A 13,282-nucleotide genomic window follows, 5' to 3' on the forward strand; every position below is an offset into this window, starting at 1 on the left:
CGGTCGAGAAAAGCTACATTGGTCCGTCCCGTTAGGGGTAACGCTAGAGATAAGACGGTAGCTCGTCTCGCAATAGACGAGACATAGCCCTTGCGTGTACCCCCACCAAGCTTCTTCAATAGGAGTATTTAACGCAACTTAGAACGACCATAAAAGAATTAATGGTTCATGGGTAAAAATTAGAAAAATTCTTCCTGGGCTGTCAAATCGAACATGAACGCCCCAGATTCTAGCGGAGTGATGTGTGCGCTCTTCTTTGTAGAAAAGTACCTCCGGACCTACCAGTTTTCGTACGATCTACTCTGAACGCGAGTGGCAGCTCAGGCTCAAAAAATCCCCAATGCGAGCGGCGTAGCAGTCCATCGCCCGTATTCCTGCCGACGGCGGCGGCGGTCTAAATCTCGAGCCTAGCTAGGCGACCATGACTATTGGAGGTCGCATTCCATCTACGTCCCCATGGTTCCTAGTCGTCTCCTCTCCGGCAATCAGACTGCCACGACGGATCTCCCCAATAGCTGCGCCACAATACTGCCTGAACAAGCTCTCCGGGGTACTGTTCTCCGATGTCTTATCCTACTCCGCCATTCTCCACATGTGGCTCCACCACCCCGTGACTAGTTCTACCATCCGCCGACGCAGGAGAATCTTCGGGTATGCTCGTTTGTGAGGCACCTCCCAATTACTGAGTTTCTCTAGCATATTATCTAGAAATTATTTTTCTGCAACTAGACATATCATTGATCCCTGGAAACATGATTTTTACATGAGCTATGCCTCCTCCACTAATCAAGTACTCTTGGTTTAATATACTGTTAGGAGCCTTTGAGGTGTAGCCATTGGGCCTTCCATATCGCTTGCTTCTACTGGGTGTCGGGTTGGTGAGGGTGCCTGACACGAAGAGGATGGAGTTTCACATTGCTAACCCCCATCTAAACTTGGAGCCTTTTCCAAAGTGGATACAACCATTTCGGAGGCAGGGGAAGACAAACTCAGGGTGTTTGTCTATGGAAAAGGTGCAACAGACCTTGAATTTCGTACCATTGGCACAAATAATGGTGAAAGTTTTGGTCAATGGCACTTGGAGAAGATCAACTGATTGGGTTTTCAGTATATTTTTGTGGGTTCAACGGAGAGGCACTTGTTCCTATATCATGGAGGAAGCGCATCGCTTGATGCTGGTTGTTTCTCACCGGATGTCAATACATTTTAGCTTGACACGGTGTGCACTTGAAAGGCGGACATGTGTGGCCTATACATGTTTGTTGTATTTGCATCTTCAACACCATCTCGTTCCCAGTTACTCCCTCCGCACCACAATATAAGATCACTTTGTAAGCTATTTTAGCTTGCAAAATGATCTTATATTACGAGACGGAGGGAGTAGTTTGCAATCTTTTGTCTCTGGGCCTATACTTGTTGCTGTAGGTTCCTGGTATGTGGCAATCAGGCAGATTAATTAGAGCGGTTCACGGCAAACCCAACGCCTGAACATCGCGAGACATCTCTCTGGTTGGAACTCTGGCGCAGTGTGTCCTCCACCCTATATGTATATTAGGAAATATGTGTTAGAAAATATGCATTCTGGCTCTCAGGTCCCGAAATTTTATAAAAAAGAAGAAATAATCTCAAATGTACTTCATTTTTTAATGGCTCCAAGTGGCACAGGCGCATTTAGCAATATTCAGTGTTAGGAGTACTATACCATATTAGCATATTACAGAGAGGGCATTTTGGGGACCGAGCTCCATGGAGACCTTTATTTTGAAACATTCAAAATTCAAACTTTTCAGATTGAAAAATTCTAAAAACAAATAAACATGTATGCAAGGATGTAATGTATATGTGTGAAAATTTTCAGGATGAAATACCTTGAATTGCGAGCTGCACAAAAAAAATCAAACCATAGACTTTAAGGATGAAAAGTACATATGCTAAAAAGCCTCAAATTTGACTTTTTTGTGTAGATCTCATTTTAATGTATTCCGACCTTCAAATTTCCACACATGTTCACTATGTATCTAGGTATATGCATAATTTTTTTCAGAATGTTTTATAACAGAAAAGTTTCAATTTTGAACTTTTCAAATTAAGGCCTCCATGGAGCTCGGTCTCTGTTTGGAATTTTCGCATATTATATGCTTATATAGTGCATTATATATATACTTATTATGTTTTAAATTGTTCAACAAGAAATGTCTAATTGTAATCTCAAAGAAAGAAGTCAAGTTGAATGGTCCAATGACAATTCTGAATCTCATCTGGAGACAATTCTGTTGAGTATATGTCAAATTCCGGCCGTCTCAGAAATGAAAGGCAGAGACTATTTTTTTAGTACGAAGGCAGGGATACATATCATGTTACCTTCACCGTAGCAAACGTCAGGTTATTTGTGTATGTTATGGTGAATCTGCAGAGACATTATATTTCAAATATAAATGGAATTATACAAAGCAATATATAATAATAATAATAATAATAATAATAATAATAATAATAATAATAATAATAATAATAATAATAATACAACACCAACTGTGGAACTAATTACAGAACGTCACATATATGAATTCTCACCCTGCGGACTGTCCATCTAGATGCCAAGCCCTCCACTCGTCCACAATGGGGAAATTGAGTGATCGCACCCAAGACTGTGTACCCAGAAACGGCACAGCAGAATCATGGTCTCCACTATACAAGGAAGATAGATGAGGTTATAAAACGTGACAACTTGAAAATCAGAGATGGAAATGAGAGCATCTCCTATTATTTTGATGCATTTATGCTAATACAGTTCTGCACAATTGTGCCTAGCATGTGGTATAAAGCAAATATTTGTTATAAGATGTAAATTTTTGACCTTAATAGCGTTTACCTATATACTAAGGCAGGATAACCTTTTAACGTCATATTACGATGGTACTTTATTGTGCTCTTGATGTCAAAAGAATAGGGTAGATCTCCTTCATGGCACCTCACCCATTCATCCTTGCTTCCCTAAGTAAATGACGTATGGAGTTAAGATAGCAGAGTTAATATTTTGATGTAAATACCAAGATAAAATTTCTTCCCAAGGAGAAAAATTAGTAGCTTACCTTCTTGATCCCAAGGGCATCCCTGGTGATGTTGTTGTTAGCCCAAAAATATGATAGGTAAGTACCATAGTTCTGTAGATGGAAAAATTAACCTGATTTAAAAACAACTTTTGATGTTGTAACAACAATTTAACAAGCTTTGGGCAAAAAAATCCTATTTGTATTTGCGAGTTCTCAAAGTGCAATCCATGATATACTTTCAATATCAATTGTATATTAAAATCAATATGGAAAAACAAAAGAGAAATGGTAGAAATTATATCATTGAAAGGAAAAACATCCGGCGGTTAATCTGGTGGGCCATCTTTTCGTCATTGAACAACAGCCGATATATCTGCATAACTATAACTATATATATTGTGACCGATAGATTTCCGCAATTATACCTACACAAATCACAATTGGTGGTTGATAATAACTATACCTAAACATATCACTGTCGGAAGATCTTCATAAGTGCACATGAAGAGATTACAACCGATACATCTTAATAATTGTACCTAAGCAGATAAAAACTAATAGATTTGCACAAGTGTAGTGTAGTGAGTACATAAACATATCATAACCGATACATCTTCATAAATATACCTAAACATTATCCTGCGGTTCTTACTATTAATGAAGAACAATCGAACAATGTTCATAATCGTACATAAACATCACTAGGTCATGGATATTATGGACTATGAATACTAATCTACTACAAATATATTCATAATTTTACGCCTGATATACAGATAATATAAACAGCTGACAATATGAACCTTCACTCCACATACAAATCTAACATCACATACTTACAACATATTGTTCAGACCTACTCTATTAACGAACAACCGACTTGGCTGAACTTCAGTTCCTTATACTGCTCTAATATAACGCGCAAACTATTAGTCAGCTCAGAATTAAATTTTAGTTCCTTATAATAATCTGATATCATATACAACCAAACTGGTGGCCCGGTACAGTTGACCGAGAGTACCTTATTTGTGGACATAATGGACTCAACTCATTTTGCTATATATTTTGATATAACATCTCCTAGAAACAACCAACAATCCAAAGTTTAATTCTCTGCAATATACCACGTACTTATCATCGATCAACACCGAAAATGCCAAACGGAGACCGAGCTCCATGGAGGCCTTTATTTGAAAACTTTAAAACTCAAACTTTTCAGTTTAAAAAAATTCTGAAAATTAATACACATATACCTAGATACATAATGTACATGTGTGCAAATTTTCAGGTCAAAATACATTGAAGTGTGAGCTACACAAAAAAAGACAAATATGGGGCCTTTTAGCATATGTACTGTTCATCTATAAAGTCCATGGTTTTGGTTTTTTTGTACAGATCGCAATTCAAGGCATTTCGTCCTGAAATTTTTCACACATACACTTTACATCTTTACATACATGTGTAAATTTTTTCAGAATTTTTTGAAACTGAAATTTATGAATTTTAAATTATTCAAAATAAAGGGCTCCATGGAGCTCGGTCTCCAAAATGCCCTACTCGATCAACACCACCTACAAACTACTGACTGGATGGGTCACTTATAAACTTTAATGCAACATTTGATCTAAGGATTCCTACAAATGAAATATCTGGATGTAATTTGGGCTTCATTTTTTTTCAAAAGGAGGATGACCCCCGGCCTCTGCATCTAGGCGATGCATGCAACCATTTTAATAATTATTCACAAAGACCTTACAAAGTAATACATCAATAAGTTTGAAGCCACCATCTTGGCAACATCTGTCGCTACTCCTATCCACTTGATGAAGGGGTGCCGATTGTCTGAGCCGAATACCAAATAGACATCGCACAATGCCTTAAATTTAAAGCAGGATGCACCAACCAAGCCGCATGTTGCCGGGTCTCGGGAACACACCGGTCCGGCACACTCTCATAGGCCGCCGCCGCCGTCTTCCACTTATCCATCTCTAGAGCAGGTACTGATGCACCGACCTTGCCAGGCCCGCAGTCGACGCCACCATGATGCCAGACAACTCCACCATCCTGCACGTATCCATCCACACACGACCATCGTCGAAACTCCGTAGCGCCATGCCGCCGAGATCCGCCGTCAGCCTTGCGGTAGATGACACTTCTTCTCCTCTTGTCCCTCCAGCCAGCACTTGCTCCAAAACGATGCCCCTAAGAGGGAGGACGATACCGAAGGCACCGTCATCGTTCGATCCGGTAGACCTAGATCTAAGATTCCCCCCGGAACATCCCAATCAAGTTGACATGACCAGCAACGACGATTCCTCGAGAAGGAAATGACGTCAGAGACGTCGCCATCGTCCACAAAGACCGTAGTCAGACAAAATTTTCACCGGAAGCTGTGTCATCTCGATCTCGCGGCTAGCTGGAACTGTGTGGAGACGTATGCCGCTGTCGGTACTCCGACAGAGATCCTCCATCCCCTCACCGGAGCCCTCATCACGCCGCCGGCCATCCACGTGAAGAATAGACGACGGATCTGGGTGGGATCCAGATCCACAGCCACCGCCATGCCCACCATCGGCAGAGAACCGGTCGGTTCCCAGTGGCCATGGGGGCTAGCACCGCCGCCGCAAGACCAGGGGCTCCGCCTTGGCCGCTGTGCACGTGTTCCTCGCTGGACTCGCCCCAGCCGATCCATGAAGGACGCCGTCGCATCCAGCACCCGGCCCCTTCGGCGTCGGGCCCGCCACCACCATGGCCTAAGCCGGTGGCTGCGGTGGAGGAGAGGCCGTGTCATTTTTGGCTTCTGGTGGCGCTGAGATCGCCCCCTAGCGGCGCCCTGGGGAGGCGTCGCGAGGGGAGAGATTGAGAGGATAATACTTGCAATCCATCGGAAGACGAGGGGATTCGTGAGGAGAGAGATTGAGAGTAATCTGGTCTTCATACAATTACTACCTCCATCCTGGTTTATAAGTCCCCTTTATATTTTGTGTCAACTTTTGACTAGAGATTTAACTAACAAAATATTAATGCATGTCACTAAAAATTATATCGTTGGATTCATATTTGAACATAGTTTCAATTATATTGCTTTTCTGACATGCATTAGCATTTTGTTAGTTAAATTTAAAGTCAAAGTTTGACACAGAATACAGAGGGGACTAATAAACCACCAGGACGGAGGTAGTAACTCGGAAGGACTTACATGGCAATCCATTGGAAGACGAGGAGGTGGATGTTTCAATACTCCTGTTTCCTCCTTTAGGATCTTTCTTTCTATGCTCCCGTCGTTTGTTCCGGAAGACGCATAGACACACTTTTTAAACAAAATGTGTGGTCGATAGATTTCATCATACAGCTACAGGGAAACATCAATTAGTTGCTTCAAAAGCAAGATGGCATAACGATGTGTCAACCATACGAGTCAAACAGTGGAGAGTGACATGCTTGAGACAGGAAATTAGTATCCTTACTTTTCACTTAATAATTTATGTAGAAATGAAGAGGCGGGAAAGTTCAAGTAGTTTAATCCTTACTCGATCGAACCTGTCAGAAGCTTGAGCGCAAAGCGCAGTCTTGGGGTTGGTATAAACTTCCCCATGGCAGTGCTCCATTATCGTCTAGGTCACATGCAAACACATGGACACAGAATTAACTAGCCACCTACGGGCGAAACTTGTAGGCTGCGGGTCCATAGGTGAGCAGTGTTGGAGCCATGTATAATTAATCACCTCGTACAACTGGTCTGAAATTATTCCCATTCCATGAAGAAATGGCACTCTCGATTCAAAATCGATGCTTTCACCGGTGCCCGGGTTGCCGACCAGATAGCCCTGACCATTTTTAAAATCAAATACAAACTGTGGTCACAATCAGATTATTGCAGCTAAAGTTGTTCGTGACTTGAGAGCTATAATGGAATAGATATTGTGTGCATATAGTGCACCTTAAGATTAATTAACGGCCTCACCCTAGCTTCAATATCTGAAACAACATATTGTTGAACTATGAATAAACTATCCACCTTTCCAAAACACCTTAAACTGAGTCACGGTAACAATGTACCTTCTGAGATCTTCTGCGCGAGAAATGGAACGATCTTTCCACCGGCCGAGTCTCCTCCGATGTAGAAATGATTTGCGATGTAATATGGATGCTCAGTGGACCACTGATCCCGAAGATAAATACAAAATTGTAACAAACAATCAGTCAAATCGTGTGTGTGTTCTTTGTTGGAACCTCAAAAGTGATTCAACATTTTTGCAATTGTCAAAAAATTTGAGGAAAATGCAAACTGAGGGTAGCTCAGAAGGTTATGATTCTTGTGGTGGAACCAACCCACTAGAGTTCAAGTCTTACACTTGGTGCTGGTTCACGCATTTTTCTGGATTCATTTCTGCTTTTTAGGCGATGTTCGTTCAGTGGGAGGAGACGTCCCCGTCGACTACGAGGCGCCTGTGGTGACTTCGTCAATCACAAGATATTGTGTCGGCTCAACATATCAAAGGTGCTCCTAGGGTTAGGGTGTGCGTATGTGCGTTTATAGAGGTCAGTGTATGTGAGCATTTGTGATTGTACTGTGTTAAAAAATCGGGGAAAATAGACATATTTTGTTCGTATTCTTTTGGGTGTCTACAAATTTTCATGCAAAAATGCAAATGTTGCCACCTGTGGAAAAAACTAGTGCTCTGATAATAGCCTCTTTTAAGCACATGTTTGTTATTTTTTTACCAGGATCACAATACATGTCATTTATTCGTGAATATGAATGTTCTAAAAAAATAATGTTTTTTTAATGTTTTACTGTTCATGTTGTCCTTTGTCCTCTAGTATGTTTCCCACGTATAAATAGCAACAAGTTTTCGTACAAAAAAAATCACCTTTACCCCTTAAACTAATTTGGGCTCACTTGTATATAACCTCTATATGAAAAGTTGGGGTCCATAAAACCCCTTAACCAAAGGATGTTGCTCACAGATTGGGTTTGCATGACCAATTGCCACATAAACAACGGTTATTAGAATTGGAGTGTGGCGGTTTAGGGCCTCTTTCGGGAGGCTTCCCCTCTCTTTCCCCTGCAGCAGCGATCTGGGTCGAAGCAAAAGCAGCAAGCAGCGGATTTTGGCCTCTCTCTCTCTCTCTCTCTCTCTCTCTCTCTGTGTGTGTGTGTGTGTGTGTGTCAGCTCCGGGAGGAAGGCCCATACCTCGTCATGTGCATAGTTATGTTATCTTTTTTCTTCAGTAAACCGGATTCATTCCTGGTTCTTCTTCTTTTCCTAGAGTTGGTTGCAGCCATGGCGACTGGAGTGGGATGGCTTGACGGATTTGAATTCGGCTTTGGTAGCCACCGAGGTGGTGGTAGATCAAAAAATACCCTAAACCCGGGCTCTGATACCATGTTATGATGCAACTTGTGTTACTAGGAGGCCAAAGCCAGTATATATACATGTACAAGAGGATGCCAAAAGGCCAAAGGTCATCATCAGTATAACTCTAACAACAGAGGGGAGGAGCGGGGAATTAAAATTTGCAGATGGGATTGGAGCTCATCATTGTGCCGGCCTTCATCGGCACGCCATTGATCTTTCTGGCCGGAGGGCATCCGTTCTTCTACCTCCTGACTGAGGAGCCAACAAGGAGGGGGCAGGTCTGAGTGGTTCCCTCCCGGCGTCATCAAGGTTGAATCCTTTCGGCAATCGTGTTGATCCAGTTGCGTTTTTCCTTTTGCCTTTGGAGACCCCTTTTCAAGAGTCAGAGATTAGTCCGTAAACTATTGTTTGGTTAGGGTCTTATTTTAAACTGCCTTGTTTCTTTGTCGGATGATACTACTTTCATCTGGGTTTATTAGTCCACGTCGCATTTTGGGCCAAAGTTTGAGCACATGTTTCAGTAGCAAAATATTAATACATGTCACAAAAAATTACATTGTTGAATTCCTATTTAACTGTAGTCTTCAACAATATTATTTTTGCTATGTATAATTTATATTTTATTACTCAAAATCATGATTAAAATATGACCTAAAATACGAGGTGACTAGTACTCACCCGCAACCAGGAATAATTGCGGCTACTAGGCCGAATAAAGGTTGGCTTCTGCTGGTCCCAACTACGTCCACACTGTGCATGAGGATGTGACAGCGTACTCCAATCAAATACTAAGTTTATTAACTGCTTGATCACCAAATTACAAATACTTAATAATTCAGATTAAAAAGTGTTTAGTTGTCAGATTTGAAATATGCTTAGTTTTTTTTGGCGAATGATTTAAACATGCTTAGTCGACAGGTTACAAGTATTTTGTTGTTGGATTTGAGAATGCTTAACTCCCAGATAATAGAGTGTTTACTTACCGGACTTAAACTTACTTTGTTGCTAGATTACGAGGTGCTTACTTGGCAGATCATAAAAGCTTAGTTGTCAGATTTTAAATACTTGTCTTTTCAGTGATTTAAACATGATTGGTTGTCAGATTTTAAGCATACTTAGCTGCTAGATTATAACTGTATACGAAGTGCTTAATCGCATGCTTAGTTGTCGGATTATTAGGTACTTGATTGCCAAATTAAAAAAAAGTTTAGTTGTCAGATTACATTTTTGAAAGTGCTTAGTTTTCGTCAGTTTCATGTACTTGTTGTTAGGTTTCAAACTTTGTACTACTTCCTAGACTACAAAGCTTTTAATAGGACGTGTTCAAGTTGCAGAGAAGAAGAAGAAGAAGAAGAAAGAACCAGCAACTCATCAGTGCAGCGCATTGTAGCATGTTGGACCGCACCGTGGCTTGCACTGTACCACCTGATATCACTGTGGCCCGATCATAGAGAACCCGTGCTGCATCTCCGCACTGACGCACAGGCGAGAATAATTTGGGCCTTTCGCCGTCCGACAGGCGTTTGTGCAATTGAAGTTAGGATGGGAGCTACCAAGCAAATTAATTTTTTTTGTTCATTGTTTCTGGTATAGCTTATCACTCATGCCAAGTGGTAGCTACCAACCAATTTGAGATTTGAGAATAACTTACTGAGGCTGGCTGCAATCTTGCCGGGTCCGGAGAAGATTCTAGGATTTCCGAGGAGAAAAGTACTTCCTACCTTGGTGAGGAACTTTTTGAGCTGCAGCGAAGAAGAGACTTCTCCAACATGATAGCCTGTGGGATTCCTGGAGAAGGAAAACCCGGCGCCGACGGGCGAGTCGACGAACAGGATGCTGGCAACTTTGGTCCATGAGTAAGGATGGTACCGCAGCCGTGGTATGGTACCATTGTAGGGCTCGCCAATTATTTTTAACGGGCCTGCAAACGCAATTGATTTTATACTCAACCAATACAAGGAAAGGGAAAACCGCCGGCGAGTGAGAGACAGAGAAACAAAGTAGTCGTATCACGGACCTATCTCGAACAGCAACGCGCGGAGCACGCTGCAGCGGTCACCGCCGGTGAGCCAGAGGACGACCGGGTCGCGCCGTGGGTCGCCCTCCGACTCGATGAAGTAGTAGAACAGCTCCGAGCCCTTCTCCTCGTCCACGATCACGTACCTGCCATGGACAAAGTGCAGTTGCTTGCAGTGTGTCCAAGAACGTACGTGCCTGACCAGGAACACGTGCCCGGTCTCAAGCCGGAACGGGAGGGCTCCATCCAACCCTGGAAGCCTGGTCACCAGCGTTGGAGCCGCCTCGGCGGCGAGGAAACGGCAGCAGCGTGCCAGAGCGGAGAAGAAGCAGAGGAGGAAGATGAGCCGCAGTGCCATCAGGGGCCGAGACAGTTGCGCCTCCATGCTACTGAATTTCCCCAAGAAAACTTCGCTCAGCTACTTCCCCTGTTTCCAACTTATTATTGAGCAACCTCCGTCCGTTCATCCAACTGATCGTGACACGCGGGCTTTATTATATTTTAATTGTCTGGCAGCTGGTCTACATCACAGATCAGATCAAGGGCTCCTTTCATTCAAACAAATTTTAGAGTATTAGAATCCTTAGAAATATTTTGCAGTATATTTTTAAAAGAAAACCGCAAATGTATTCATTTATAATAACCATTACATTGTTTATGAGGATTGCTACTCAGTTGAGGCGGGTCCTATAAGCCTTTTCCCAGTAGTGAAAGGCCATGATGACCATCTTCCTGCCCCAAAAATCAACTTTGATCCGTACTTCATGGAAGTGGAGGCTACGATTCGTTGAAGCATATCTGCCCGGGGCTCACGGTAGTCCGAAGAGCGGCGCTGCCGAACATAGGAAAGACATGTCATGGGGATGGGGCTCCGCCGCGGCTGAAAATAGACTAGGTTAGAATAGACTAGCCTAGTCCGCTGTAATTTGGTTGAATTATGTTCGAAATGTAAATTTTTTCGTCCAGTTAATATGAAAGTCATTTGGTTTACATGAAATTTATTCGGATAGTTGAAACGCGGTTTGAAATGTATGTGACTAGCTTTGGATGACCGGCTCCCACACCAGTCTCCGTGGACTAGTCCCTTCCCGATTCACGGGTCATTGTTGAAGATGCCCTAACTACGTAAGTTTATCGCTGCTGAGAAGGGCAGAACATGAGTTTTCACTCCAGACAAGAAACAATGCTCCAACCATCATCATGCAAATGGATTTTCCGCTAATCGCGTCAGCCAGTACTCCATGCCAGGCCGGAGTGGCCTAGCAGACCCGGTGAGACATCGGTGTAAAGAGGTCTAGAAACTTTGGGTTCGCCACGCCGCCTCACATCCTCAGACCTGTCTCAAATGTACAAAGAGAGGGTAAAAAGGTGGAATTCACTCTAAAAATCATCACCCTTGTATTTGTATGTACCTTCACGCCAAGTCGCTGCAATTACGCGTGCATCTTTTCATTCATCGACTTCCAATTGCCATCCTTCTCGTCAAGAATCTTGTCCACCGTAACAATTCCTTCCTCGATTGCCTGGTGGATGAAATCGATGTGCATGTTGGAGATTTCCACCATTCGTCCACAGCTCGACGTATGCATCAATGTCTTGCATGCAATAGTCGAATTGGGTCGTGACCCTCTTGGGCCCGGCACCTTCGTCGCCGCGTCCAAAGCGATAAATCAGCGGGGAGATGGGCGCCGGATGGGACCTACGGCGACTGACTTCCAGTTCGTCGGCTCTTTCTCGCAGATCAATCAACCACAAAGCAATCTGGAAGGCTCGTACCGAGAAGAAAATGCAGAATTTCCCCCTGGTTGCTGGTCAGACGTCGCATCTCGACCGTTCATATCGAAATTCATTCATCCGGAGAGTGCCAATCATACGGCCGTTGGCTGCAGCAAATTCTCTCTTGCTGCACGTTCAAAATTGGCTCCGCGCGAGACTGCATGCGATCGTGACGGCAGCCTGAGCTGGACCGCCGCGCTCACCATGCTGTCACGCGGCGAGCCTCACCGCTGCCTGCTCCTGTCACTGGTTTGCGGGTCCTAGACTATTAGCTAGGCCTTTTTAATGAAAAATAGAAAAAATTACGGGAAGATGTTTATGGGAACTAAGAAAAGTATCTATTTTAAAATTCCCGTAAATTATACAATCAGCCGGTAAAATGACTTTTAGACAAAAGTTTTTTAGGAGAACTATTGGAGTTGCTCTCAACACTTTGAAACTTTCAAATAAAAGTTTATCCTTTCAAACTTTAACCAGAAAAACTATTTGGATTTCATCAGATTTAAAATTTAAGCCAGCCATATCTAAACTAAAAAATACCTAAATTTATTTCGGACAAATTCAACTAACAAATTTCAGAAGAAAAAGAGTCCAGTGTAAGGGTCGCTGTCAGAGTATGTATCTACAATGATGCGACATCAACATTTTTCTACACATGTTGACATTTTTTTTTAACATAGTACAAACGCAAGCGCTCAGATATACGCGCATACACTCACGCCTATGAACGCACACACGGATTACCTACCCCTATGAGCACCTTCGGGAGACTGAGCCGGCATATCATTTTGAGATTTACGAAGTCACCATAGGCTCCTCGTACTCGATGGGAACGTCTCCTCCCATTGAACGCGCATCGCCGAAAATCCCGAAATAAATTCAGGAAAATGCGAGAACGATTTGGAGAGAGGAAATTGCTTTTACTAGTTTGAGTGATCCATTCAAGTGACTGAATGGTTGGTTGTTTTAAGGGAAAGCTTAGGTTGTACCACATGCCAGTGTACCCTCTTTTCTCGTTGACCATTTTTGCATCAAAGCTCATCCGAAATAACTTATTCTTTTTTGGTTTCTCC

At 42.7% G+C, this 13,282-nt stretch overlaps 1 protein-coding gene across 2 annotated transcripts; it reads right to left on the bottom strand.

Annotated features, from left to right (window-relative positions):
* Positions 1–704: 704 nt before the first annotated feature.
* On the bottom strand, positions 705–10,860 carry LOC123143099 (serine carboxypeptidase-like 11). 2 transcript variants are annotated; one of them, XM_044561910.1, is made up of 12 exons: positions 10,434–10,857; positions 10,138–10,337; positions 7,113–7,215; positions 6,994–7,031; positions 6,779–6,880; positions 6,584–6,667; positions 6,253–6,405; positions 3,093–3,164; positions 2,873–2,994; positions 2,575–2,688; positions 2,362–2,407; positions 711–1,540 (listed from the first exon to the last, which is right to left on the bottom strand). In XM_044561910.1, the coding sequence occupies exons 1-12, from the start codon at positions 10,816–10,818 to the stop codon at positions 1,457–1,459; spliced, it is 1,503 nt and encodes a 500-aa protein (XP_044417845.1). In that variant the 5' UTR covers positions 10,819–10,857; the 3' UTR covers positions 711–1,456. The 2 variants fall into 2 exon arrangements, with proteins under 2 accessions (XP_044417847.1, XP_044417845.1); XM_044561912.1 differs by lacking the exon at positions 6,253–6,405 and having other exon boundaries at positions 705–1,540; positions 10,434–10,860.
* Between the last annotated feature and the right edge of the window lie 2,422 nt (positions 10,861–13,282).

This window comes from Triticum aestivum, chromosome 6D (genome assembly GCF_018294505.1).
Source record: "Triticum aestivum cultivar Chinese Spring chromosome 6D, IWGSC CS RefSeq v2.1, whole genome shotgun sequence".
NCBI classification, from domain to species: Eukaryota; Viridiplantae; Streptophyta; class Magnoliopsida; order Poales; family Poaceae; genus Triticum; species Triticum aestivum.

What these genes read in the sequence shown, in the direction of transcription:
- LOC123143099 (XM_044561910.1), bottom strand. Translation starts at nt 10,818, where the DNA reads ATGGAGGCGCAACTGTCTCGGCCCCTGATGGCACTGCGGCTCATCTTC. An exon ending in TCAAAAAGTTCCTCACCAAG is followed by an intron (nt 7,216 to 10,137) that starts GTAGGAAGTACT and finishes CTTCGGGATCAG; the next exon opens with TGGTCCACTGAGCATCCATA. An exon ending in CTAGATGGACAGTCCGCAGG is followed by an intron (nt 2,408 to 2,574) that starts GTGAGAATTCAT and finishes ATGTCTCTGCAG; the next exon opens with ATTCACCATAACATACACAA.